Raw genomic sequence first — 27,985 nt, 5'->3', positions numbered from 1 at the left:
GCCCCGGCTCACCGCGGACGGGCCCCGGAGCCCCCGTCCCGCACAGAGGCGCGTCCCGGGTAAGAAACCATTAATTGCATTCATTCCGCAGGGCACTCTCAAGGAACGTTTCCGATTTTATTGTCAACACACTCAAAAACAAACCTATGCTGAAAACAATTATTTCTGAGAACAGTAAAATACAAAATATTTCACGTAGAGGTTTGTTAATGTAACACAAACAGAAGTGAGACATAGAAGATGCCGATGGGTATCATTTGTGCTCGTGGTCACAAGTTTAAGAACTGTACCGCTACAGAATTGTCACACAGGCTTGGAAAGTGAGCATTTGACAGTTTAAGCATCACCTCTGTATTTCTAGAATCACATGTTTACTTGGAAACTTTCTAGCAGTAGACAGGAAAGATGAAAATTTTGTCTTCAGGGTTTGTTTTGAAAGCACCATGACAACAGACTGTTCCAACTACTTCCTTACAGAGGGAAGTCTAAACAGAGACAATTATTGCAGTTGTAGCTTTTTAGGGGTAATGTTTATTGTTATCTATGATAGGTTTGTGAATACATTAACAAGCAAAATCAGTATTTCCCAGCAGTCCCTCTTGGAAAGCAAAACCAGCATCACCCAATTTTAATTTGTTCTTTTTATATTAAAGACAGCAATCTCTTATATTCTATACAAAATGCATATGCTTGGCCAGGCACTGACCAGCTTTCTCTTTTTCTAGATTCTTATCCAAATAAGCAAAACTTCTTTATTGGTTAGCAGCAAAGAAGTTCTGCAAACTTCACACAATAAATAGAATTCTCCTTGATTTAAATTTATTTCCAAAAGAGTGACATGACTAAATGATTTGTATTAGACAGTGACACATGTATCACACTCCATCACCAAGACCCTAGGCTTAGTCAGAAGGGGAGAGAGAAACAGAGTAAAGGGAATGTCTGTTCTAAAACAACTGAATGTTTTATGCTGTACTTTGTTTTTCTCTTAAAGGTCGAAAGAAAAGTTTCTAAAGCTACCTCAAGGTTACTTCTCACACAGGCAACTTGGTTGAAAACTCAAGTTTGAACATCAACTCTTCTTGAAAAACTGAGACACCTCTGCTTTCCTATACTCAATGACATTCCTGACTCGTAACAACACATACTTGTCTCTCTCCTCTCCTCTCCTCATCGCTTGCTTGATCGCTTTTCATGTTTATCCTTGGTGTGCTGGTTCCTGCTTTGGTGCCTTGGAGGAGAGTAGCTGATCCTCCTTCTGGATTGAAAGCTGGGTGTGTACGGGTGAATTCTGCGTTTCTTTGGTTTTTCTTCTTTCCTGCTTTTGTTTGGCTGAGACTCCTTATCATCTTCCTTTTGCTCACGCTCTTGGTCTTGTTCTTTTTGAGATGGCAACGTGTTTTTGATGGTATTAATAAGAAATCTTTTATTTGTACCAGCAAGAGGACATTTCAACCTGTAAAGACATGCAAAAGACAAGGTAAAAACATCCCAAGACAAGTCTGAGATTTTAACTTCAGTGATTTTAAGACAGGTTTGTGATTTTGGCTTTCCTTGCATGCCACCTAGTGTAAACTCTCAGTACAGAAAAATAAGTTCCAAATCATCACCATTCTTTTGTCTTACTCTTTATGGGAAGAAAATTATTTTACTTCAAAATCCACATGATTTTCTCAAGGTAGCGTGTGTAGGGGGAAGCAAAGGATACCAATATATTTTAAAGTTGATGGTGCCTAACTTAGGTATTCAGAAATCAAACATTTAGTAACATACCCTAAGTCAAATCAGAACGCCTTACAGAGATCATGATCTTTTAAAGTCAGCATTATCTAGTGAACTGCAATATTCAGAAAGTAAGATACACATGCATGAAGAACCCAAATAGCTGTAGCCAAAACATATACATGAGACATACCAATTTAAACTTATACTTTGCAACCACCAGTGTTTTATTTCTTTTTCTTAAATAATAAAGATACTTATCCAACTACTTTCTGCTTTGTTTTTACTTTCTCCTCTTGCATCTTAACACTTTTGCACATAATTCATCAGCTAGTTTTAGGAAACAAGTATTGTAAATTTCATTTATTTTGTTGGTATCAGCTGTACTCTACTTATTCCCAATTTATCATCTCTTAAATAATGGAACAAGAAAAAACAAGCTTTAATATGTTCCTATAGAAAGCAGAAATCACTCTGAAGACTTTGCTTATAGTTGGACTCACTGTGGTGTTTGTCTTCACAGTTTTGAGCCAAGTTACAGGATTCCTTTTAAAAATTCAGAGCTGTTAGAGATCATAGCAACTTACTGAATCAATCAGTCATGGAATCCTAACACCACAAAGTTAAGATCATCTACTTGAATACTTTGTGTAAGTGTAGGAATGATACCCTAACTACTCAAAAACCTTTGACACCTCTAAACCGTCAGAACTATCAGAACAACAAGCAAACCACAACAAAGATCACGTATGATCATTTAGCACACTTCATGACTCAACTGGACATGCAATTTACCATGTGGTTTGCTTCAGGTCTACCTACTAAGCATTCCTGATAATTGTTCTTGTGCTAAATCCTTCAAGAGCTTAGGAGAGCAATTTTAGAAGTATACAGTCATGCTGTTTTAATTCCACTAGGTATTTTCTGATACACTTTACTGCATAGAATTTTAAAATTTTCTAAACTTTCTTCAAATAAATCGACACTATTTTTCTCAAATCCTGGTTTTAAATAAATAAGATGTTTAATCTAGTATATCTCTTTTGTAAATTAGATAAATAAATGTCAGTAGAACAGGGTTTCTGTTTGGAGCTACACAAATTATGAACATGGTGCTGAACAAGTCATGGCACAGGTTACACTCAAGACATAACAGAAACCAGCCAAAATTAAAGTCCTTTGTATGTCTTATGACTGCATTAAACTATTGTACCTCAGCATTTTCCACCAAGGAGGGCAGCCTTCTCTAGGCTGCATCCAGGCAGAATCTATTTCACATTTGTTCTTCCTCTTGCTTTTTCTTAAGAAATGCACTGATTTAAGCACTAATATATAGTGCTAGAATGAGACAATCAATTTGCCCTAAATAAATCCATCTGGCTGAAGCATTTATTTCTTTTTGACACTAGGAGTGCTGCCTGAGCTATACTAAGAATGAAAATTGATGAGAAATGCTGGACTTGAGAGTCAGCTAAGAGATGCCATTAGTTTACCATCATACTGTGATTAAAGTGAGCCACCAGGCTTTCATGGAGCAGCACTAAGTCATGGCACTGAAAAAAAGCATTAGTTCTCAGTTTTATTGACTTCAGACTTCAACAAAGCACATGCTGCCTTTAAATCTTCAAGCAAGCAAGATGTATGGTGTGTGCTATATTACATACACAGAGCACAAGTTCACAAATAGCCATGGTATATGTGGAACTGTGAAGACTCAAAGTGAACTTTGATATCTTTGAGTCATCATCTTTAATGGTGAGGACATTGCCATCCCCAAAGAGCAGGCTTGGGTTTGCTGTAGGGCCTGACCCTGCAGTGCTCAATTCACAAACAGGTTTGCCCTCAGGTGAGTTCTGGAGGGCTGGGAGGCAATCTCAGCCTGGCCATGGTGGAACACAATGCTGCTGTGACCAGCAAACAGCGCCACAGAACTGATTTGAGAAGCTTTGCTTTTAAACAAACAAACCAACCAACCAGCAAAAACCAAACAAGTTAAAAGAACATTAAAGTTCTGAAGTGAAATATGCCCCAAGCAGGGCTGCAGGCATGTGTGAGGCAAGGACACAAACTGCAGTGCTAGAGCCTTCCTGTCTATCACACTCCAGTTCTGCAGCAGTCTTCACCCATTGTAAGGTTCACTTTGTGCTCCACATGCTCCAAAAGCTAGAGCAAGCTATTCTCTCAGACAGAATCTTGCCTCCCTCCACAAAATCTCACACCACTCAAAATCTCTCCACTATGTAATAACCAAGACAATGCAACACAGTGATATTGCCCTTTGAGAAAAAAATTAAATATCTCATTGTTAATGTAGGTCAAATATTAACCCTATTTTTGACCCTTTAAGTCAACTTCTGTGCAGTAACACAGAATTTCCAACCAGTGCCTGCCATCCCATGCAGCAGTGCAGTTCAGCACAGAAATGTACTATACAAGTTCCTAACAGTAAAAACATGCTGACACCCTTTAAGACACAAGAGCACAATGCCATGTGCCAGTCTTGTCTCTGCTGAGTAACCGGACATGCCAAACAGGATTGGCACAGTCAGCCTTATTATACTGATTAAACCCCATCTTTCTAAGAAAAAAAGTTCACTATGGATGAACTGACAAGTACATTTCTACCATTTCCAAACTGCCATGGAAAATATAATATTTCAATAGAAGAGTGACTGAAGGGGGAGGGGAAACAGCTAGAGGTTGTTTTGCCAAACCAAGTAATCTATGTTGTTACCCTGTTACGGGGGACCTTACAAAAGAGGATGCCTCAGAGGACACTGAAAGTTTTGAAATATGGTCTTGGCAGCCAGGTGCAGCTGGCAGGACTTTGTAGGATCACAGAATCTAGTTTGGAAGGGACCTTAAAGATTATCAAATTCCAACACCTTTCACTAGACCAGGTTGCTCAGAGCTCCATCAACCTGGTCTTAAACACTTCCAGAGATGAGGCATCCAGAGCTTCTCTGGGCAATGTGTTCCAGTGACAGTTTGAGTTAGGATGTGCCCTGATAACAAGATTTAAACATATTTTTTTCAATCTCTATCTGTACCCTGTTTCTCTTCCTCCTCCTCATATTCAAATGAAAGCTGAGGGGAATCTATTGCAGTGTTCCTGCACACAACACCCATTCAAAGACAAGATGCAACACAGCACTTCACAATTTCAGTAGCATCATCATTTTGTATTCTGCTGTACTTCTAACAGATTTGGTATTGAACAGAAAGCTATCTACAGGAATGAAAGCAATTTCAGGACTGCTTTACAAAAAAATAGACTTTAAAATAATGTAATGCTTCCAATTTTTTTAAATTGTAATTTCATCTCCTCTTACAATGCAGAGCTGAACAAACCATCCAAAAATATCATGTTTTCCAGTTCTTACTTTACATAAGCTTTTCAAATAAGATGAGAAGCTACATTCAATTTAGCTTTGGCTCATGTTATCAGCAACTTCGAAGATCAGACCTATACATTGGAAAAAAAGGCATCTAGAACTTTTTTCACACAGTCACTTTTGTGGCATTTTAACTGCCTTTCTTAGTTAAAGCAGAACAACTGCTTAAAATGGGACCTAACTTCACTGCTATAAAGAAAGTCATGAATTATGTACATAGAACCAAGAGAAACACTTCAAAGAAGCTGAATGTTTGGCTTTATTTTAACTAGAAACAATGGAAACTCCCAAATACCCTATTTCATCTATGTCCAATAGCCTCTGATGAAACAAATTTATCTAAGCATTTCAAATGTTCTTAGACTATTTGTCCAAAACTCCTCACCCTGGATCCGACTGATCCTTCAAGTGTTAGCTTCCAGACAACTGCTCTGCTGTCTTTTCTCATCTCAGAAGTTCCAGCATCACAGCATCATCACTAGGATTCAACCACAGATTCTGCTCTGTTCTGATTAAAATTTCCAGGATTAAGACACCTTCAGAAGAGGGTTCTTCCTTACCCTTCTCTCACACATTTCCTTATTTGTGATTAGCTGTACTAATGCTTGAGCCACACACAGTAGCAGCAGGATCTACGTCACGTGTTATCATAAGGATTCAGGAGACCACCCCATCCCCCAACAAGAATCACCCCAGCCACAGAGTACGTACAAAAGGAACACTGCAGGAACTAGAAATACTGCACTGCTGAATGAAATCTACAAATAAGAATATCCGGCATTTCTTGCATTCATTCACCATGGACCTACATCCTGCCTATCTGAGCAGTCCTGAGAGTATGGAGGCCAGTGAGCTGAGATTCTTAACCAACTAAGAGATCATGCAGCCCTCCAGCAGTACTGACAGTTGCTCCATGTCCAGAGAGCCTCAAATAATTTCCCTTCCCGAACAAAGTCTTGGCCAATACCACTGCCAACCTCCCTGCCGGTTACTTGTGCCAAACTGGGACAAGCCTTTCTTCCATGAGCCTCTAAGGGTGCAGCACCTGCCCATGTCATCCACATTAAACTTGTAAGACAATGTGAAACCAGCAACACATTTCCAAACTAGAAGAAAAACTAACAATACTGCCCTGTATTTCAAGGCTTAGTCTTTGTATAAGACTGGGCTGCAGGTTGATGGCTTTGTGCATTTTTTTTGTACCTGTCAGGTAAGCTGGTTTGGATACTTGTATTTTAGGCTCCAGCAATCATCATCTATCTCAAATTATGAGACAGCAAAAGGTTAGGCAGGGGTTCTTGGAGACCTTTTCAAACAGTGTACCTGAGCTATGGAGAACTAATCACTCTGGACAGTAACAGAGCAATGGCTTGAACCTGAGAGCAGTCCCAAAACAGTGCTGAGAGGCTTGCTGGCTTGCTGAAGGTTTTGCTGCCATCAATATTCACCAGGAGACATTACTCCTTTGTAATGGTATGCACAATATAGTCACCCCACCCAGAAATGCCACTTCTCCACATACCTCCCTTTGACCAACTTCTGTAAATGCCACTGACTCCAGAAATGTATTTCCCAGTATTCAACAGCTGCTGGAGAGCAACATAAACTGGAATCAGTGAAGTATGAGCAGTAGTAGCCTCTGCTTCTCCTTACCCAAAGACAGATGGCAGAACAAATCTTTTCTTCATAGGTTGAGCTGCTTCAACTTTCCCGTGCCAATGCAGGACTGATGGCCTTACACTAGATGTCTCCAGGGTGTGTGCATCTCTTCTCCAGGACTCCTCTGACAAAGGGCTGAGGAATCCCAGAAGTCCTCATGAAACACACCTGTAAGCATTTTGAGTTTGGCAAGGAAGGAAGGTTTTGTGTTTCACCTGTTAGCACTGTGCTTTTAGACAAGCTGGTGTTGACCTTGTCTTTACTTCCATCAGTTATGATTTCCTCAATCTGGTCTACTAGTAACACATTTTCATGAACTAACTGTTCTGCTCATTTCATTTGCTCATTTCATTCCCAGAGCTCTGAGCAGAAGTTACTTTCTTCTCAGTAGTTTACACCTTGCAAGGTTACATGTCAGTCCTGGGTGTAATTTCTGAAGCCCTTCAGGATCAGTAACACTTGACAGCATTTTGCTGGAGTGTGATATTCAACTGAGCATAGTTAAGTTTTCTTCCAAATATCTTACCCATTATATCTCCCACATGTTTATGCAATACCTAGCTGTTGGGCCAGTTCAGAAGCACCAGAACTGCATAACAGGGCATAAAAAATAGTGAAGATGTGACAGCAGTGGCAGCTTCTGTTCTGTCTGTTCTGTCTGCCGGCAGAACTGGACAGCAAAGACTTACTGCCTTTAGGGGGCTTTATACTTTCCTTACAGCCACACACTAGCTTATGCCAAACCCTACAGCAGTAGATTTGTCACAAAAGGGATTACTATCAGTCTCTCTAAGGATAGATTCAGTGAGATAAAAATCCCTGAAGATGCATTACACACAAAGAAATCATCTCTAGTAATATGATCTCCTGAGAAGCAGAAAAAGTACCTTGAAGAAGGTACTACTGAGCATATTCAGAAACAAAGATATTCAGCAAATCACTTCCTAGGCACTGGGTATGGGCCCCTGAGGGACACAGGGCACTGCAGGGATGGATCCTTTGTTTGATCCAGTACAGCTGCTCACATGTACCTCTGCAGTGGAAGGTACTTCAACAGACTCAGTTCAGGGTATCACCATGCCAAGCCCTATGTCAAGAGTCTTCTTCTGTCTTGACAGTCCTTTCCTCCTACAACTTTAGCAGAACCCTGACTTATCCAGACACCATTAATCTGAACCCACTCTGAACAACAGGTCACCCTTGCCTATCCCATTCCCTGGCAGGCCCTGGGCATCAGGTTTTAGCAAACTGCATTCTGAGCTGATCATCACAGCCAGCTGAACAGGACCACTATCCTCTTACAAACAAGGAATAAGAAGGAGCCACATTCAGGAGCAGATGCCCATACACTCTCCTGGCAGGTATTCCAGACTGCACAAGTGGCAGCAAAATTGTACAGGGGTGCCTGAGTATCTCCCTGCTGAAATCTTTAGTTTCCATATCTGGAATCAACTTGCAAATTCAGAGTAACTGGATGCAGACATCACTTCATGGTGCTAACTGTGTGCACTGGGTTACCTGGCTAGGCTGACAGGGTCAGAGCACAGTGGATCAGTACAGCTACAGCCACTCTGGGGGATTAAACCAATTAAACTATTTTAACAGAAAGGGAATGAAGTGCATCCCTAGAAGAAATACTGAGGGAAACATACAGAAAATCCCAATCCTGTTTGAAAACATAAAGGAGTAACTATTCTTTTTTCAGCAAGACACTATATCAATCTCTTCAGAGCTATTAAAACAAACAGACAACTGAGCTGAGACCTTAATGAACAGTGCAGGCTTATCTCTTTGTACTGTTGATGGAGGAACACAAACCTTATCTACAAGTGCATTTAGTGCACTCAACTGGTGCACTACTTGTGTGAACGTCCCTAGATCCAATGGTGCTTACTAAAGTCATATACATTATTTTATAATGAATGACCCTCCTCAGCATGTTATTACTTCTCTAACTGCAATTACATGCATTACATTCTGTGTCAATCTAGCTGTAAAATCTGGAACACTACATTGAAGAATTAATGTTGTATTTCATTTAAGATTTAAATACTGTGATTTTTTTCCCAGTTACTATACAAATTAGCCCCTGGGTTTTAGGTATTTTAGTATTAAACAGTAACCCTCTTCCAAAACTGGATTATACTTTTGAGTTCATTTTTGTCTACAATTTACATATTAATTGTCTAGTAAAGGATAGTTTGTTGTTTTATTAATATAAGGCTTTAGTTTTCTTTGTCAGGTTATGAATTCTTTTCACTTAAAACAGAGTAACCCAGTAACATGTGGCTGGTATGTAAGTACATGCACAAAGACTCATGAGATTCCAACCCAAACTTTGCAATTCCATCTATTATAAGAACATATTCCCTATTTTCCAATTGCTTTGTCTTCAACACATTCAGACAAGCAATTTCCTGCAGACAGAATTTACCTGAACTTCTTTCTTATTTAGACTGGAATTTTTGCCCAAATATGTAGGTGAGGACAAATTATTTAAACATGAAACACATAAAAAGGTAGAGACTTCTGTCACACATTAAAGACAAGATTTATTTTGGCATCAGAATTAATCTCCTCCTGGCACAACTTACCAACCCATAGCTCCCATTGTTTCAGCTCTGGTTCTCCCACGTTTTGCCTCTTTAAGTAACTCTTCCACAGCCTTCCTGAGTAAGAGAAAAATGAAAAGGTCACCACTTGTGGAACACAAGAACTTGCCACTTTATACACTTAGGCAAATAAAACAGACACCTTTATTCACTGTAGTGAATTAAGCAATAAAGAAGCTACCAAAATCACCTTGACTTTTAAGATAATTCAAATTCCTATGCACCAAGATTAAAAGAAACATTCTGAAATATTAAAACCAACTAAAGGTGTTGCAAATACAAAAACTGTAACACTGAATGAAAAACAGGGCTTGGGGCACTTCAAATCCCTTTTAAGCATACTTCTGCCTGTGAGGACAAGCTGGGTCCTACCATACCACAGGCACTCACGGAAAAGGAGTATCTCCCAGGTAAGCCATTCTGTTGGAGGTACCTTCTCCAAAATGGCAAGTTCAGCATCAGCAACCTCACCAGCTACTGGTGCCTTCCCAGGTAAGAGAAGCAGCGGGTGTGGGATGGCTGCTTGCAAGAACACCAAAAAAGGGTGCAAAACACAGGCTGTAGCACTGGAATATGAGAGATGTTGCATACACAGGTCTTCATGAAATTACAGCAATTTTTTTTCTCTCCAGACCTCAGAATTTGCTATCTGAGCATCCTGAGCTAGGTCACAGCGATCATAGGAACACAAGGCTTTTACAGAAGCTTGTCCTGAGCCTTCAAACAGCAATGCCAGACAAAGGTGAGGAAGGAGGGGAAGAAAGTGTCTGACTTTTAATTACCAGTTACCAAACTTGGTGATTCTCTTTTCAAGAAACCTGACTGAAAGATTGAAAGCCTGTCATTATTATTGTACTACAAAATCTGTAACAATTTCTAATTGAAATAAGAAACCAAATAATCTGAGCTACAAAGCACTAATAAAGCCCACACATAGGTATTTTAAACAGCTATGATTCAGTTTTAGGGAAAACATAATAAAAAATTAATATGGTGAGACCAATTCTATTAACTTAGGCAGGAATTACATGCCTTTAAGTATTTGAGACTTTTTTTTGTTCTATCAAAGCTCAGACTGACTTGGCATCCACCTTAGCAGCCTTCTAGTTCCACACCTTCATTATCAACCATTGTTTCCTAATACTCTTCTTTCAACATTGCCCTTATTCACTGCAGCTTTACAAAGCCCTTTCAGTTTGCACAGACACATGAAATGCAATGCTCATGTCCTCTCTGAAATAATGTTTCCACTCACTGAACTTATATCCTCTACACAAGCAAGCCAAAAGCTACGCAAACAAGTTTTTAAAATTTGCTTTTATAGGCCTCGTGGGACTCCACATTCCTCAGTCTCTTCATTTTTACAGCTTGGTTACAATACAAACAGTTCCATGGCTGCCAGCTTCAATTCTAAAGGCAGCAGCATGAGCAAAGGGAATGCAGCATGTAACTTTCACATGAGAACCATCCAAACACTGGGAGACTGATAGGAGAGAAAATTAGGGACAGGGGCACATTTAAAGAACTCTGTCATCATTCTGACATGTTTTATAGCAAGCACCACTTAAAACTTGCTGTGGTAATTATTTTTGGGCAATCAAGTTGCAGAATTGCAGTAACATGAAGGTACAAGCAGTGATATTTTTATCTTCAAGAGCATGGTACAAGACCTATTTACATTTCTGAGGGATTAGAGCTTTTCCTCTCTCTGTATTCCAAGGTTACAGGCAAAGCTCCCATTGCATATATCTTAATAACCAGCATCGTAAATGCATGTGTCCAAATAACAGAATAATTCCTAGTCAGGCAAAATGAAAAGTATTTTCTATTCCTCATTCAGGGGAAGAGCTTCATAATTATTTTCCAAAAGGTCAAATGGATAGACTGAAAAAATGAATAATTGGGAATAAAGAGGTATGTCTGACAGTTACAGGCAATGAAAACACCATGTTATTACAGAGACCACCCATGGTTTGTGATTACAGACAACTGTCAGGAGAAGACAGATGATGCTGGATCTGACAGCCGAGAGGCCAGAGAGCCACAGCTCCACGCGCAGGTCCAACCAGTAGCAAGGCTGAAAACCAGCTCCCAGGAGCAGATGTACACACCAGGCACATACACTGCTGGCCACATCCATCACAGACAGACACACAGTTTGCTCAGACCCACAGCTCCATCCTGCTTCTCTCCAGCTGGATGTGGGAGGCCCCAAATCTTCAGCCCAACTGCACTGCCCATACAGACCATCACACAGGGCTGACTGGGACACCCTGGTCCCCAGTACCCAACCCCACTTCAGTCCTGCCTGTAGAGACACACCAACACACACACACATCTCACCCCTAACCCCACAGTCTCACCCCTAACCCCACAGCAGCTGGGCAGGACTCCCTGGTGTCCCAACAGCTAGCTCCTCCTGCCTCTTGGACATACAGGCTCACGCTCCAGCGCTCTCCTTACTCACCCACTTACCGGCAATTCCAGCTTGATCTCCACCAACAGCCACACGGTCCCTCACACACCCATACTTGCTCTAGTAGACAGCACAGATAAACACATGGTCCCCAATCCCATTTCAGGGGCTAACATTTGGTTTACTCACTCTGTGACATGTCCCCAGTTGCCAGCACCCAGGCCTCCAGCCCAGGCCCAAGCCCAGCTGCTGGCATCCAAACCTTCACATGTTCCAGTAGCTGGCAGCATGGACATATGGTCCCTCCAACCCACAGTCTGACTGTAGCTGCTAGCACTAGGATGTACACCCTCTCCCCTCAAACAGTCCTTCACCCAAGACAGAGTTAGAAAGGAATTTAACAGGAAGACAGGACAGACTGCAATGACTAGGCACAGGGCATGGCCAGACAAGAGTACCAACCAGCAGCCTATACACACATGACCAGAACTTTTTATTCCCTTGTTCCTTTATTTTCCCACTCTCACTTCTCCCCACATCACTAGAACTTCCTGCTTTCCCTGTCTTTGGTTTCTCCCCTACACATCCCACATCACAAACCAGTGACTGAAGACACTGACAGGGTTATTTAAAATTAAATCTCATGAGCTGGTGCTATCTGCTCACCCTTACTAAGAAAATTGATGAAAGTGAAAGTCAAGAATAAAACCCAGGGCACAAGTACAAGGTGAAGAATGAAAAGAAGTACAATATGCCACAAGCTTCCTGACATTTGCTCAAAGACATCCCACACTGGGGATGTGAATGCTCTCCTCCTTTGCTGATCAGGTTTTGTACCTATTTAAGTATTCTACTTGCCAAGTCTTGTGAGTGCTATTTGCAGCACATTTCTGTGCTGATATTCTCACCAGCCTGAGTAGCGAACGTAGCACTCCATTTCAAACATCAACCTTAGCTTGCAGACCACTTTTTTCTTTTTTTTTTTTCACCAGGGGTAAGGAATACTGAATCCTGACACTTGACTTTAATAGTTAAAATCAATAGTAAAAACCATTAATTTTCTCCAAGGCACAAAGCTTGCTTGTTAAAAAGTGTGGCTGGGCTGCCCATGCAGCAAAAATGTTAGATTATTGATTCTCAACTCAACTACAGGCCTCTTGTTACAGAATTATAGCCTTCTTTGTGATTCAGAGCAGCATCTCCTTAGGAAATAATCCCAAGTAAATGATGCTCTAAATAAGCTTGGCAGGTACTTCTAATAAAGTATGATATCCAAGGCTGTGAAATATTTGTAGCTATTGAGAGACAGAACGGATTATGGAAGGATGTGGACACACAGTATAACAAAGCCACTTCCTCTGTACTTGAAGAGAAATGGTGCATCTTCTGTGCTTCAAACACACAGAACCACGATGACAATACTTTAGGAAGCAGAGGGGGAAGAAATATTTCATTTTTTAGATAGGAATGAAAATGGTGACCTCCATAATATCTGAGTGTATATTTAGTTGAAATATACTAGGAAAGTCACTTACAGGTGCTTGCAGAGGAAACAAACTGAGCAGCTCCTATTAGCTAATCCACAACTTTTCCCACCTCCTTCTTGGCTCATAACTTTAAATACCATTAATCATATGTTAACATAATTTAGAATTTTCTTAAGAATCACATGGAACCTTAAGGCTCAGGGTCTTCACTGATGTACCAGCAAGTTCCCAGGGGAAAATCTCAGTTCATACTTCCATCAAAGGTTATTGGGTAAGATGGAGCAGAAGAAGTAGTACAGTAGAATGTAGCAAACATTACTGTTTTACACATCTGTGGTATTTACAGCTTTTAGAGTTTTAAAATCCACAGAATGCAACAGTCACACGGGAACTTAAAAGTTAGTATTCAGCTTCTAGGAAAACCTCACTTCATATTAAAGTGAGGAAAACATCAAAAGCAAGATCAAGTGAGAGTCAGACACAGTAAAATTGAAAAATATTATCAGGCAATGTGGCAGTAAGGATAAAAGAAAAGAAGCTAGATGAAGAGACTTCTCCCTAGATAGTAACAAAAATATAGGGCGACTGACTTAACAGATCACTTTTTGGAATACTGGGACACAAAATTCATTTCTGACCTGAAAAGTGCACAAAAATACTACACTTCTTTTTCCCTCATGGTAAATTAAATAAAAACCACCTGTATAAAAACCTTAAGTTTTTATTTAAGACCTGTGCATTGCAAGACAAGCCTGAGTTCAGAGACAGACTACTAAAAATATTCCACATAAACCCATTTTTAAATGCTAAAAATCCACCTAAAGTAGTTAACACGGTGGCTACAGAACAGAAACGCTATTATTTGTATGTTAACCCATATTATAAACGCATATTATAAAACCCTTAAAATTTATAAGCCTCAACTACCATTGCTATACTACTCACAGGAGAATATGATCAGTAAGTTATTGAATATGAATCTAAGGCATAATGTCTGTAACCCAAAGGACAGAGATAGGTCCGTGTTAGACTGGAAGGGCTCTGTACTGAAGACTGCACAGGGAAGCACTAATTGGGGTGAGTAATGCCAAAGCACACCCTCTAAATGCACAGAGCACAAGCTCAATTCAGGGTGCTACTACCAAACTGAGTTGGTATGAAAATTTAAGATGTGAAAAAGTAATGATAGGTGGATGCAGGACAGGAAGAGCTAATTGTCAAGTGCACTGCTTTGTAGTTGTAATGTGTTTGGGGCCGACTAAACACCCTTTGAGGCGCACAGTGACACGGACTGGTGACACCAAACAGCTAAACCCTACTGTGTCACTTTGTTAAGTGACACTGAGCTTATTATCTACCACGGGGCCAAAGAACAGGAGTAGCAAATCCCAACTTGGACTGAGCCTTCGAGGAAGGGTAAAGCTTTGAATGCAGTTCCTGGGAAGAAGAGCATCAGTCAGGAGGTGACTGTGGAGGAGTCAGCTACAGCTGGGGAGGTCAGCTATGCCCTGAACACCCAGAGAACCCCAGGTCCCCAGCATGGCAACAGCAACCAGAAGTCAGCATGGAAGAACAGCGGCATAGTTTCAACCCGCCATGAATGAAAAAGGTTTAAGTTTGGAATGGCAGCAGTACAAATAACATTCATGCATACACAGAAAGAAGCTTTAATTATTAAACTGATGATCTGAGAGCAGAAGTAGCTCAGGAAGAATTAAAAGCCTCTTAGAAAGCATTAAGCTCTCTAGCCCTTCCACTGTCTCAGTACTATTGCTTTTGGCACATTTCAACTACCTGCTAGATTTAAAGAGAAAAAAAGTTATTTTCAGTAAGCATTCCCAGATATGGTTCCCTAAAGTTAAAGGAGAGAACCATGAGGAGAACAGTTCAGTAAGCCTCTGGTCATCACTTCACTGTAACAGTTGTTTTAAACAGCCATAAGGTAAGTGAACAACCCAGAAATAAGCTTGCAAAAAAAAAAAAAAAAAAAAAAAGATCCCATCACACAAATAGGACTATTCTGTAAAACATTTGTGACATAAACACCAAAAGTCTATTCCTAAAACAAAAGCAAGAGAGGCCTACTTTGAGTATCCAAATATAGAAATCAATGTTTTATTCCTCAGTGTTTGCTTGGGAGCACGGCAACTCAAAACATGCAGCAAGACAAATTCACTGATCCCAGCGAAATGCCAAGCAGAAAAGAATTTTATTTTTTTGAAAAAATAACTGCCAAGCATTTTGTATTTTTTTTGATACAAAAATACAATTCTAACAACTGGTCAACGGGCACATATCCAGCGCTGAAAAATGAAATTCCTAACAACATAAGGTGTTCTGGGATTTTTATAATTTATTTTACCAAGTACAAAACAAGATCAAATTGTAATAAGGAGTGAACCACTCAAGACCTTCCAATCTTGATTCTAAGCGACACCATCACGCAGCCGAAGTTGTGTGCGGAAGACACGGCCGAAGCAGCTCCAGGCCGCGCACCGTGACCGCACACGCACAGCAGGGGCTGGCTGGGGACAGCGGGCACAGCCCGGCGGAGCTCGGGCCCGCTTTGCGGCGCGGTCGGGCCGGGAGGAGCCGCCCCCGGCCCCAGCCCGGCGCTGCCCGGGCCTCGCGGCGCGGGAGGCGCTGCCGGGCCTGAGGAGCGCAGCAGCCCCGCAGAGGCCGCTCGCTCTCGGGACCGCTCCCCGCGCTGTCGCTCGTCCCTCACCTCTCCAGCTCCGGGTCCTCCTCCATGGCTGCCCCACCGTTCCCCGCTGCGGCTCCTCAGGGGCAGGCCGGCGCCATCATCCGCTGTCGGCCGGGCGGGGCGGGGCAGCGGGGCGGGCGTAGGGGCTGGCGAGGACCCCGGCGGGAGGAGCCGGGGCGGTGCGAGCCGGGTCCCGCCACACCCCGCGGGGCACCTGCGGTACCAGTGGTCGCGCCCCCGCCACAAGGAAAACGGGGGCGATGGGGTCCCTAGCGGGCAGGTCCCCTTGCACCTAAACAGGGCGGGGGAAGCAGGCGCGGGGCGGTGACTGAGTGCCCGGAGGGCGGGAGCGCCGCTGGGGCTCCTAGTCACGGAGCCGCCCGGGGTTTGTTCCTCGGGCACTGCCGCAGGGCTCGGGCAGGCGGGGACAGGTCCGCGGGCAGTCCCGGGCGAGCAGCGCCCCACCCGGCCCCTCCTCCGCGCCAGCCCCGCCCGCGCTCCCCACCGCTCCGGGCTCCGCGCAGCCGATCAGGCGAGCGGCGGGGACACCCCGGCCCGGGGCTCCGCCGCGTCCCGCCCCGGCCCCGCTGCCATAGGCTGCGGTTCGCCCGGCCCCGCGCCCGGGGCCGCCGCCGGAGTGGCGGAGTGCTGCTGTCACTTGGGCCCGCGCCGCTGCCCGCGGCGGGGGGCGGAGGCGGGAGCGGGAGCACCGGCCCGGCCCGGCCCGGCGAGACACGTTCTCCAAGTGCTGCTGCCCAGAGTTTGCTTCCCTTAAGGCGGGGCGGGTGCGGCCGGCGCGTCTGAGGAGGAGAGCGCTGCGCGGAGCCGGCGCGGTGAGTAACTTCCCTGCCCCGCGCGGTGCGGGCGGCTCAGCCCCGCTCAGCTTCCTTCTGTGGCAGCGGCGCGGGGTCCCCGCGGGGGCGGCGGCGCCGGGCTGAGCCGCTCTGCGCGGGCAACAAGTACGGGAGCGGGGCCGGGCCCCGGAGCCACCGTGCGGGGCTGGGGCGGGAGCCTGGGAGCAGCGTCCCCGCCCTGGAGCCCCCGGCTCGGCGGCGGGGCTGAGCTCGGCGGCGCCTGCCCCTGCAGCGCGGCTCTGCGAGGCGAGCTGTGGGCTCGGCTGCTGGACACCCACTCGGAAAGCGCCTGGTTCTGGGTCCCCCGATGCACCTATGCTGCTCTCGTGTGGCTTCATTAAAGAAGCTCTTTTCTGGCAAGGAGTCAGGTTACTGCGTGCGGGGGAGGCAGAGGAACAGCTGCGAGCGAACCCCTGCTGCAGGAGCGGGTTTCAGGTTGTGTGTTTTACAGCTGCGCCAGAGGAACTCGGGGCTGCCTGCGAAATGCCGCTGGAGCCCGTGCGGTTCGCAGCTATTTCCAAGCGTTCAGTCTAGCCCTCGGAGCTCTGAGCCACGCTCCCTGGTTTCTCCCATCGATTGTTAGCTCTTAGCACTGAAATGTGGTTAGAAAACTTTTAGCCTTTTATACTCCTAACAAGGCGTACTTTAGAATTATCATTGCACTTTCCGGAATCGTACTTGGTCAGCTAACGGAGAAAGCCGTTCCTGGAGCTCTGGTAGGGCTCAATCTGGTAGTCTCTGGTGACTTTTCTTACCGTGTTCGTAATGCGTAGTGGTGATTGCTTACTTCTCTAGAAATCTATTGAGTACTTCTGAGCTTCCTTTAATTCCTCTTTTAATTACATGATTTAGGGGTTTGGGTTTTGTTTGTGTGCAGGGTAAAAAATGTCTGTGAAGGATTAGTTTTGGACTACATTTGATAGTCTCTGGAAATAAATTTCCAATCATAAATACTTTTGAACTTCTGTTCAAAATAGGAACTGGTCTGAGCTGCACTCTCATTAAATAAACGCTTTGAATTCCTGATTTTATTTTTTTATTCCTCTACCCTCTTCTTCTGGCTTTGTAATGCTTTATTCTAAGCTGCAATCCAGCAGCAGATCAAGGAGGCTTAGGAAGAAACATCAGATGGTTTTGGTTAGTGTCCCTACCACTTGGAAAATAACCATGCTAGTACCATATGCTGCCCCGACTTTATTAAAACAAATTTCCTCAAAATGGAAACAAGTTATTTCAGTGTACTTGCTAGAACAGTATAAGACTTAATAGGAGTCCTTTATAATTACTTTTTTTTTCCTAATTATCACATCACTAAGAAATCCTCTCCCCTGAACACAATACAATATAAAATTACTAACTCCAGAGTCAGCAGGCTGCAGAGAACACTATTGTGCCCAAGTAGATTATTTTAAATAAAAGGTTGTAATATTATGTTTTAAAGTGCTTGTACTGTTGCAATTCTAAAATGTATGGATATTAAAACTCATAATTTTCCCATGAGTTTTCAGTGCTGAATTTCTGACTGTGCTCACCCTTTACTTTGCCGGGTGACTTCAGCAAGAGGGAGCCCAGGCCCTTGGACTCGGGTCTGAGATTTGCAAAGGTAGTATCTTTTCCTAACACTGCATCTGAATTTTCTGTTACCAAAACAACAAAAAATGTGACAAAGCTTTAGGGACAAAACTTTGCAAGAGGAATGTAAGCCGGTGATTGGGTGGAAAGATACTGTTCTCTTGAGACGGGTTAAAAAATAAGCTTACTAAAACCTGTCCTGCCATAAACGGTGGCTTTGACATTGCAACATTTGGCACATCGTTTGTTTGTTGTGCACTCCCACGGAAGCACTGATTACCTTAGTGAAAGTTTCTTTTTTTGTAAGCCTTTACCCATACTGAGTGGTCTCAATCTTGGTATATATTTATGGGCCTGCATTACTAAAAAACAGCAGAAGTTTGTTAGCTACTAGTTAAAACTGTATATCTGCAAATATGCCAAATTATCCTCCTCTTCTTTCATCTCCTTTTTCTGTACTTCTAAAAAATGTTAACATATTTGAAAGCAACTGGGAAGAAGTTATACCAACAGTATCAAAGTGAAATGTGTAAAGACGTAATGTGTACTGGATAATTAATATAAATTATTGCCTTGCATCAGCAAAATGTTGCTTGTTTAAAGAGCTACTAGACATGGACAGCTGTAACTAATAAGAAAACATCATTCATTTGGTGTTAAAATGCTCCCTGGTGTAAAAGGCACCAGGGGAAGCTGGTTGCCTATTTGACATACCAGTGGCTTGTCTCTGATATTTGAAAATTCTTTGTTGATTTCATTGGCAAAAGCATTTTTAATGTGACACCATTGAACTGCTTGCTATTTAATTGCTTTATTAGGTCAGTGGAGTTTGTCCTTTAGAAATTGTAGTGCCTTTTGAAGATGACAATGCTTTTAAATGTTAGTATTAAGTTATATAATTGATAGGCCTAGGTTTCTATGGAGCAATAAAAATTAATAATATTGTGGAGTGGTTTTTTTTGGTTGTAGTTCTGTAGATAATTGTGCTTGCATATGCTTAATTTTAAACATCCAGGTATTTCTTTTGGAATGACAGGGTCTGTTCTTAGGCTTAATGATAAGCCTACATGTAAATGTTTTTGAGGTTGAGATTTATGTTAGCAAAATTCATGGGCTGAAGCTGTTGTGTGTTTTCACACTGCCTGCTCTGTATCGTGCATGAGATAGTGTAGGTGGCTGATGGGACTGGGCTGCCCCTTGGCATGTGTGGAGATGCCCCCGGCCCTGCTGGTGTGTTGCAGGGCGTATCATGCTGTACCCGAGCTGGCTTCATCCTTGCAATGTGCTCTGCAGCACTACAGACGTGTCTTTTATTTCTGAAGCACTTTGGTGGTACCAGAGATGTCAGTCCTTTATGTTCCCATAGGGAGTTATTTCAGCTGATGTCAGTTTAGCAAGTAATTTGTGGGCTGGAACAGGAGTGGAATCTCTTGCAGAGTCTCTCCTGCTGAGCTCTGTGTTAGGTGGTGAACACAAAAGCCAAAGTGTGCAGCTGTTTGATATAAAGTCAGATAACTTGTGAGCAGACAAGATTTCAAATTGTTTTGCATTTTTTCCATTCAAATAGTGGGAACTATTTTTGACATGGAAACTTGGGGTAACGTAGCTCAATATTTGCAGTCTCATTTTTGCTTCAAGTAAGCAAGTTGATATTGCTCTGGAGTTGTGGCATGTTGTTAAGAATGTCTAGAATTTTCTTTCTGTCATAACAATAAACCAGATTAAATAGGGTAGGAAAGTAATTATTAGATTATAAATTAGTCAGATCAATGTTATATGGAAGGTAATTTTACCCAGGAGGCGTTGGTTCACTTTGGGCTGGAGCGATAGATGTTCTATTTTGCCTGGCTGTTTTTTTCTTTTGTTCCACAGAGAGGAATCATTGAGTCAACACAGAATGGTTTGAGTAGAAAGGGACCTCACAGATCATGTAGTTTCAGTCTCCCTAGGAAGGAACGCCTGCCACTAGACCAGGTTCCTCAAAGCCTCATTTTGAAGGAAGTCATCTTTGACTATTAACCAGCTTTTCTGGGCTCCTCTTCCCTTGAGGACATTATCCCATGATGCTCAACCAAGCAGATCCCTGGAGAGGCCAGTCTGCTTTTCTGGAGCCCGAAGGAGGACAGTGCTGACCCTGCTGTGCTCACTGCCTTAAGGTCCTCAAATGCCACCATTCCAATGTCACTGCGGCCAAGGCTCCCCACTAATTTCACATTCTGTACCAGACCCTCTTTGTTGGTGAGAACAAGGTTCAGCATGGCACCTCTTCTTGTTGGCTCTTCTGTCATTTGGAAGAGGAAGTGTTTTCATATTTAATTGGAGAGATTTGACATATTTAACCACTTTTCATGGACTATACAAAGTTTTTCAGAAGAACCCTTGTTTGTAGAACAAAATGCAATTTACTTAAGTAGTATAATGGTGTAAATGGTAGTAATAAGTAGTTCTAGACAATGAAACAGAAGGAACTATGACTACTCTTCCTTTTTCTAGCAATAGAGCACAATGGAAAGTGGTCCATGTTAAAGGAGAACCCATAAGTGTCTGGGCAAAGGGAGGCACCCAGTAGTTGCAGAAAGGCAAACCAGGACCTTTGGGTTGTATTGCCTGGAGTGGTGTAGTGCTGTCAGATATTATTCTGCACAGTGGGGAAAAATGAGCTACATGCTTCCTGCTTCTGCTTTGTACATTCCTTGCAGTGGGAGTGATTTTGAAGTGCAATACAGGCTGTGTTCCCCAGCCCCCAAGATCACACTACTGCTGCGTGTTCCCATGACCTTCTCCAAAGAGGTTGCAGAAGCCCAGTGGAACATGTCAGCCTGCCTGTGTTGTATGTTCCCAGGGGCTGGCTCTTTAGAAGACAATTGGGAGAAGGCACAGTTTATTATTGGGTTCAAGTCAGTGTTCTTGAATGCTGACATTTTTATTGACTCTTGCAGTTGTACTCGTTGTGTAGATTTTTGTTACATTCTTCACATGCAATTTTTGCTTGAATCTGAGCTCTCTGCCACAGACAGCCCTCTCTTACTGCAGTATCATTGTCAAAAACTGTGACCTCAAAAGACCAAAGAATACCTGTGATGGAGGATTTTAAGCTCTTACCTTCCTGTGGCCTTCTTTGTTCTTCAGATTGGTGCTAATCCTTGTTTCAGAGTTCATAAATAGGAGGAAGAAAGCTGATACAGCAGAGGTCTTTTGGCACAACGGAAGAAAACTGAAATTCAACCAAAGCTGATGGAGGCTGACTTGTGTACCAAAATCAGTTTGTGGAAAGCGATTTTCTGTGGTTGCTGTCTTGTGCTAGGACAAAGTGTTGTGTTCTGCTGCAGGAATGTTATGTTTGCTCTGAAAGGCTTTGAAAGGACCAACCCAGGAGGCTTCTATTGTGATACAAAGCAATGTTGCAGAATCCAGGTGTTGTGATTTTTCTGGACATTGAGTTTTGGTTGGCATTCCCAAACAAGATCTTAATTTTAAAAAGCAAACAAAAAAAAGCTTGGCTGGTATCAGTGAGCCACCTTTGTTGGTGCATTTTACTTTGTCATGAAGTGAAAGTGCTTTGGTCTACATACCTCGTAGTCCCTACATGAAATGAGCTATGTCATAGTGGCAGTAGAATGGAGCCTGTGGTGGAGGTTTCTGTGGCTGTGGCCATGTCATCCAAATAATTCCTCTAACTGACCAGCAAAACCAAAATGCCAGGAAGAAAGCCAATAACCCCTGCAAGGCTCTTAAACTGACCACATTCTGACTTCAACACAGCTGGTTCTTCCAGTGCCGTCAGTAACAGCCTGCATAGAAGAGCACGTTCAAAGTCCATCCTGGGGCCAAGTAGCCTCCATCTAGAGCAAGTCACCTTTCAAGGAGCAAGCTGGAGACCTTAAAGTCTGCATGTGCCTCATGGATAGTGCACTGAATATCTGTGATAGATTAAATACTTAAGTATGCATCTTATTAAGTTGCCTCTACATGTTTGGAGGTTAAAAGTTACAGAAAATACCCAAACCAGCTACCACTATCGCTGTTTTATGCGGAGGAGGATTCTTTATTGTTAATTCCAAGTTCATGCATTTATTTACCAATGGCCCACCCTTCTTTGTCTTCTTCCCTCTTCTTACTTGGTCTATTGCCCTGGCCCATGTCATTTTCTCTTGTGTTGCTTTTTTTTTAAATCGAGTTGTTTAACACTTGTTTATAACCAGAATGAATTAACTGTGGGTGAAAGCTGGTCAATGCATCACAAGGCCATATAGATCCTGATGTGTTGTGTAAGCATTCTGATCGTGTTGGGGAGTTTGCCATGAACCCTGTCCTGATCGAACAGCTCTGAGTACCCTTGGCACAGTGCATGTGCACCCAGGGGCTGCCCCAACTCTGAACTGAGGTAGCTTGTGTTTTAAATTTCTCGAAAAACATTTTCAGTCAAGCTTTTTCCGGAGCAGGTTGATGAGGGTTTCCTAATGTCTGGCCTCTTTTTCCTGTTTTTATGTCTTGTTTGTTCTAGAGCAGTTTTCTCAGCCTTTTATTGTTATTGACAGAAGCTAATGAAGGCTCACCCAGTTCCTGTCTTTATGTTAATTAAAAATTAGTACCAGTCAATTCCTGGTCTATTTTTACAATTAGTCCATTGTTAAACTGTCATTTCTGCTTCAAATGAAAATTGAAGGTTTAAAATTCACAGGGTTTCCTGCCTAGTATTAAAACAGTATTGAATGCCTTCAGATTTTGGGTTTACTTTCTAACTATTTTAGTCCCTTTTAGACACTAAAGGTAAGGCTAGACTCATTCAGATTCGATTAGGCTAAAAATACTTGTGGATCTGCCCTGCATTTCATGCAAATGTCTTAAAACTGTGTATAGGTTAGGTCTGTACATACACATAAGAAAGCTTCATAAGAATTCAGTGACAGCTCCCAAATGTTTCTTTTTTTGAAATCACCAATAAAAAAGGTATCTTTCTACTTTGTCTGGCAAAGTAACTACTCTTCATTCCTCCTATCAGGGGGTTTGCTCAGCATGTCTGTTCAGCACTGATACTTTTATATTCTGTAGCTGGAAGGGACACGAACTGAATTGGACTTCACCACGTGCACAGCAGCAAATATACCTATCGTAGTGTATTTATACAGTGTTGGAATGATCCTGCATAAAAAATCTATAAGGATTTAGTTGTGAGGAGGGCTTTTTTCCCCACTTTGAAATCCATTTTGACTGTAGCTGCTGACTTTCTATTGAATGTGGCTCTACTGCTTTTTTGCAGGGAAAATAACTTTGCGGTGAGGTGAAAGTGAAGGTGATTCAGTGGTGGTAAAAAGGAGAATCAGCAGCACAGCTTGTCTGAGCACTTGACCTGAGCTGTCTTGCCGTGTAAGCAGAAAAAGAGAATCTGTGGGAAAATTAACACTAAAGTGAGTGGTAACACAAGATTTTGGGTTACTGGAGTGTGAAATGAAAACTCTTAACAGTCCTTTCTTCTGCAGTAAGGGATGTGTGCCATTGACCAGAGAAACGCTGTAGAAGTGTAATGCTTTGCTAACTCGTATTTTGAAAAGTTTGGAAAGCTGTGAAGCCAGGAAATGTCCAGAAGTGTTGTGCTGTTACAAAGTTGAAGGTACTTGACTAGGAAATTTTGGGTACAGCTTGACTTGCTTCTTTGTCTTCTACAAACAATCACGCATGAATTTCACAACAGGTGAAGCCTTTAAGTAAGCTTCAAGTTCAGTGAAGGCAACTTATTTCACACAGTGATGTCACCATTGCGCTGAGTTTTTTATTTTTGCCTCAGATTGTCAAAGAGGAGAGAGTTATGGTTTAGCTGATACTGACTTTGAGGATAAAGAGCATGTTTTGTTCTAAAGTGCTCCTGTAGGTGAGTCTGTCCATTCTTGAAAACCTGCTAAGCAGGTTAAGTTGACAGGCAGGAGAGAAGAGACTTCACTCCAATGCACCCATGTGTGTTGGGAGCAATTGCTATCCTGCAAATATAATTTTTCAGGTGATGTATCACATGTAGAGTGCTATTTTGCCATTCCTGTAGCTTGACTATACCACTGACTCCACAGCAGTGACTCCATAGGGCTCTTTATGGGCATGAGAGTCCTTGTGCTTCTGCTCCCAAGGAAGTCACTGAATTCAGCACAGTTATGATAAGGTTACAACAGAGCATCCCTGATGGGCTTTCTTTGCTAAGGCTCCATCTAATCGCTGCTTGTGCAGATCTGGTTAAGATTCTGCTTGTCATTGAACCTTACGTGCGTTTGTACATATAAAATTAATTTCTGTATGTGAAGAAGTAAAACAGCATAAAAAGGGAAAAAACAAGGGAAAGAACTGTGCTTTCTCTTTTCTTTCTTTTCAGATCTTAGAAATCCTGCCAGATTTAGCTCTAACATTAAGAATTTTTATGGAAGAATGGAAAAGAAATACAAATTATTGATGCATGCAAAGCCATGACATTAGTGAAAGACATTATAGGAATATGATATAGGATGTTTTTACCAATGTAATTATTGTTCAATTCTGTAGTTTTTACTTTTTAGTTGTGAAGTAAATAGTCTTCTGATGCTGTCAGTAGTTACAGCAGTGAGGAGCTTCAATCATGCACTGTTTAAATAGGAGAGCAGTACTTTTAATTGTCAACACTGATTATAGAAAATGTCAGGAACAGTTTATGGGTGTCGTTGTGGGGATTTTCATATAAATTGCCACACCAAAACTTCAGAACACAGTAAGTGGGTGATGGAAAAAGAGTAACCTTTGTAAGATAAAAGGAATTATTTTCTTAATTTTCCAGCTGATGAGTAAACATGAAAGGAAAGACACCAAATTGCTTTTGCTATCATGATATATTTTTCTTTGTCTACAGTTTGTTCTGTCCTTTTTTAATATTAAAGTTAGTTTTTTGATATAAAATTATCCTGCTTCCCAAATTTGAAACAAATTGGAAGCAATTAATAAGTGAAATAATCAAGCAGTCATTTAATCAGAGTTAAAACTGTATGTAAATATATTTATGTATTTATCTATGAAATTGAATTACGTATAGTGATAACAGTCTTTATTAGAAAAAGTGCTCTGATTTAACACAAATTGACAAGGATTAGGATTTAATAATGAATTAATTACTGTTTCCTGTTTGAGGGGTGACATATTTTCCCCAAAGATTTTGCTTTTAGTACTACCATCTTTTTCCCCAGATGTTCTTGAATACATTCTGCATTGTTTTAAAACAAGTCTAATCTTTAATACGATTATCTGTAAATTTCCTTTGTTTACTGAGGGATTTTTTCAGATTATCAAATCATTTTATATACAAATCCTCCCTTCCTTGGTGCATACCGAAACTCTCCGTTGCACACCCAAGGCAATGCCCCAAATGAAACCAACTGACATCAATTATTGATGATTACTCTGCCTGCTGGGAAGTGAAATCAAGTCTCAATTCAGGATTTGTTTCAAACACAGGGTAATGAGAGCAGGTGCAGGGAGACGTTGGAGCATGTGCATTGATTTGCAGGGTGAGCATAGGCAGGTGACTTATGAGTACACGGGATTGAGAAGAGAAGATGGTTACAGCCAGAGTTGTCATTGGTTATGGAGAACTTGGGTGACATATTTTCCTGATACCAACACACCAAAATGAGAGGAGCTTTTCTTTCTCATCACGGTGGTAATGTTGTGTTACACTGGGGCATGTGATAGCACTTAACAGAAGGGCAGAGCCCCTCTGTCCCTCTTCATCCCACCTAAATATGGCCTGATTTAATTTGCTCTGGCTCCATCAGGCTTCAAGCTGTAACTGTACTCCCTATTTCTCATGCACCAATAACTGTCTTTCACTGAGGTTTCCTAAGTGTGAAATCAAGTAACTTAGCAGTGGAAGTGTGCTTAAGCATCCTTTATGCCCCTCCCTTTTGTGTCTGTCCTTTGTGTGGGATTGAGTTGCGGGGGGAAAAAGCTTCAGAACAGAAACCAGCAACTGAGTTACGACAGAGGTTCAGGAGAAGTGAGGGAAAACTGAAAGGCAGTGGATAAGCTAAAGCATGGCACTTCTTAGTTTTCTAAATTACCTCCATGTAATTGTAGGCATCGTTTACATGTAATTTTTGACATAGTCTTTTTAATGCAACAGTTGCTGCAACTACATCATTAGTAAAATCTTTATTTCCTGTGAGGTTTAGAAGGAGCTGGAAATACTGCCTGAGCTACAAGACAGCTTAGAGACAGCTGAAAACTGTATTATCCTTTAGGGGAAAATAAGTCTGCTTGATTTGTTTCTGGAGGACAAATAATGAGTGAGCATTTGGGTCCAGCCAGATTTCCCTCACCACAGCTTCATTCCAATGCTGGCAGTTCCTTATGGGCCTGCCTGGGTTCCCCTGTAAAGCGTTCACTCTTGCATGTTGTTTTGGTAAGCTGTTTTTCAGGCTTTTAGAACAACAGACAAAAGAAAGGAAATACATGTTTTCAAAATGCATTCAAAACCCAGTGTGGAATTTCTTGGGACAGAGCAAGTTGTGCAGAAACATAAGCATTTTTCATGTTTGAGGTTGTCAGAATCTGTTGTAGGAAAAAAGGTCAGATATCAATACAGGAGTCTGGTATTTCCCCTTCAGGACTGCCCCTCCATTTTCTGGATTCAGGAGTTCCAACTCCAAATGTTAGGCAGGAGTAAGAAGTAAGCGAAAAAGGATGCATCTTCGAAGGACAAAGCAGTGCAGTGAGAGCTTCCCTTGTTGGCAAAAGCCTGAGTAAGCAGGTGGGGCTGGCAGCGTGCCCTGAAGGTTAATGCAGTCGGTCACCAAGCTGGAGGGGAAGGTGAAGCCCTCACTTCTGCCCAGCTTCTCAAGACAGGTCCTCTGAGCAGACTTCTGCTGCCTCTCATTTCACCTTGGGTGCTGGGAGAAAGAAATGGTAGCTACGACCGAGACAGGGCAAGGCTAAAAAAAGCCCACCCAAAAATCAATGTATATAGTATTGATGGCATTTAGAACTGTGTTGGTTTCTTTCTTTCTTTCTTTGGTGAGCTCCAAGCAGCAGCAGCAGGGCCAGCGTTTCCTTTCTGCAGCTGAGCTGCCCCAGTGGGCTCAGGGGCTGCTGTCTGCCCACCCAACCAGCCCAGCTGCCTGTTGTGCTGGCTGGGGTTTTATGGTGCCCCTGAGGCTATTCCTGGATGACAAGTCTGTATTAGAGAAATATTTTCTTTAGTGCTTATGCAGAAGCAGTCTAGCTGAGCACAGACAGCGGTATTGTTAATTTTCCAGGCTGTTGCTATCTTACTCTCAGCCATCCCTAGACATCCTCACCATTTTATGTTTCCTCTCTAATGGCATGAGCCAGGATGTCATAATATTCAAAATCAAATGTACCAGAAAATATAATAAATTAGAGTTGGGCTAACAGAGTAATTGAAGAATAAACTGAATTTAAACCGAACAGGATTGTGTTATGAACTGATTGCTATTCACAAAATGCACCAGAGGAGTGTGACTTCATGTAGATTTACTATTGATGGCAGCGTTTCCTAGATGGCTATTGGCAATAAAGAAATGAAAACGGTGTGAA

General features: G+C 42.3%; 2 protein-coding genes across 3 annotated transcripts in view; one reads left to right on the top strand and one right to left on the bottom strand.

The window, feature by feature from the left end:
• The window catches only part of MTIF3 (mitochondrial translational initiation factor 3), a 132,232-nt gene that overhangs the window by 14,602 nt on the left and 89,645 nt on the right, over positions 1-27,985 (top strand). The gene's annotated exons all lie outside the window — the stretch shown is intronic.
• Positions 104-16,137, bottom strand: POLR1D (RNA polymerase I and III subunit D). Of its 2 annotated transcripts, none has more exons than XM_054272128.1 (3): positions 16,017-16,137; positions 9,371-9,445; positions 104-1,456 (listed from the first exon to the last, which is right to left on the bottom strand). In XM_054272128.1, exons 1-3 carry the CDS (start codon positions 16,040-16,042, stop codon positions 1,171-1,173), a joined length of 387 nt encoding a protein of 128 aa, XP_054128103.1. In that variant the 5' UTR covers positions 16,043-16,137; the 3' UTR covers positions 104-1,170. The 2 variants fall into 2 exon arrangements, with proteins under 2 accessions (XP_054128103.1, XP_054128104.1); XM_054272129.1 differs by having other exon boundaries at positions 9,371-9,441; positions 16,017-16,040.

The sequence above is a fragment of the Melozone crissalis genome, unplaced genomic scaffold, assembly GCF_028551555.1.
Source record: "Melozone crissalis strain CALT ecotype California unplaced genomic scaffold, PUWL_Pcris_2 ptg000013l_1, whole genome shotgun sequence".
Taxonomy (NCBI): domain Eukaryota; kingdom Metazoa; phylum Chordata; class Aves; order Passeriformes; family Passerellidae; genus Melozone; species Melozone crissalis.
This window is presented reverse-complemented; position numbering and strand designations above follow the sequence as displayed.

Coding starts and splice junctions, on each gene's coding strand:
- POLR1D (XM_054272128.1), bottom strand. CDS start 16,042: ATGGAGGAGGACCCGGAGCTGGAGAG. Junction 9,446..16,016: donor GAGGACCCGGAGCTGGAGAG/GTGAGGGACGAG, acceptor TCTCTTACTCAG/GAAGGCTGTGGAAGAGTTAC. Junction 1,457..9,370: donor ACAATGGGAGCTATGGGTTG/GTAAGTTGTGCC, acceptor ATGTCTTTACAG/GTTGAAATGTCCTCTTGCTG.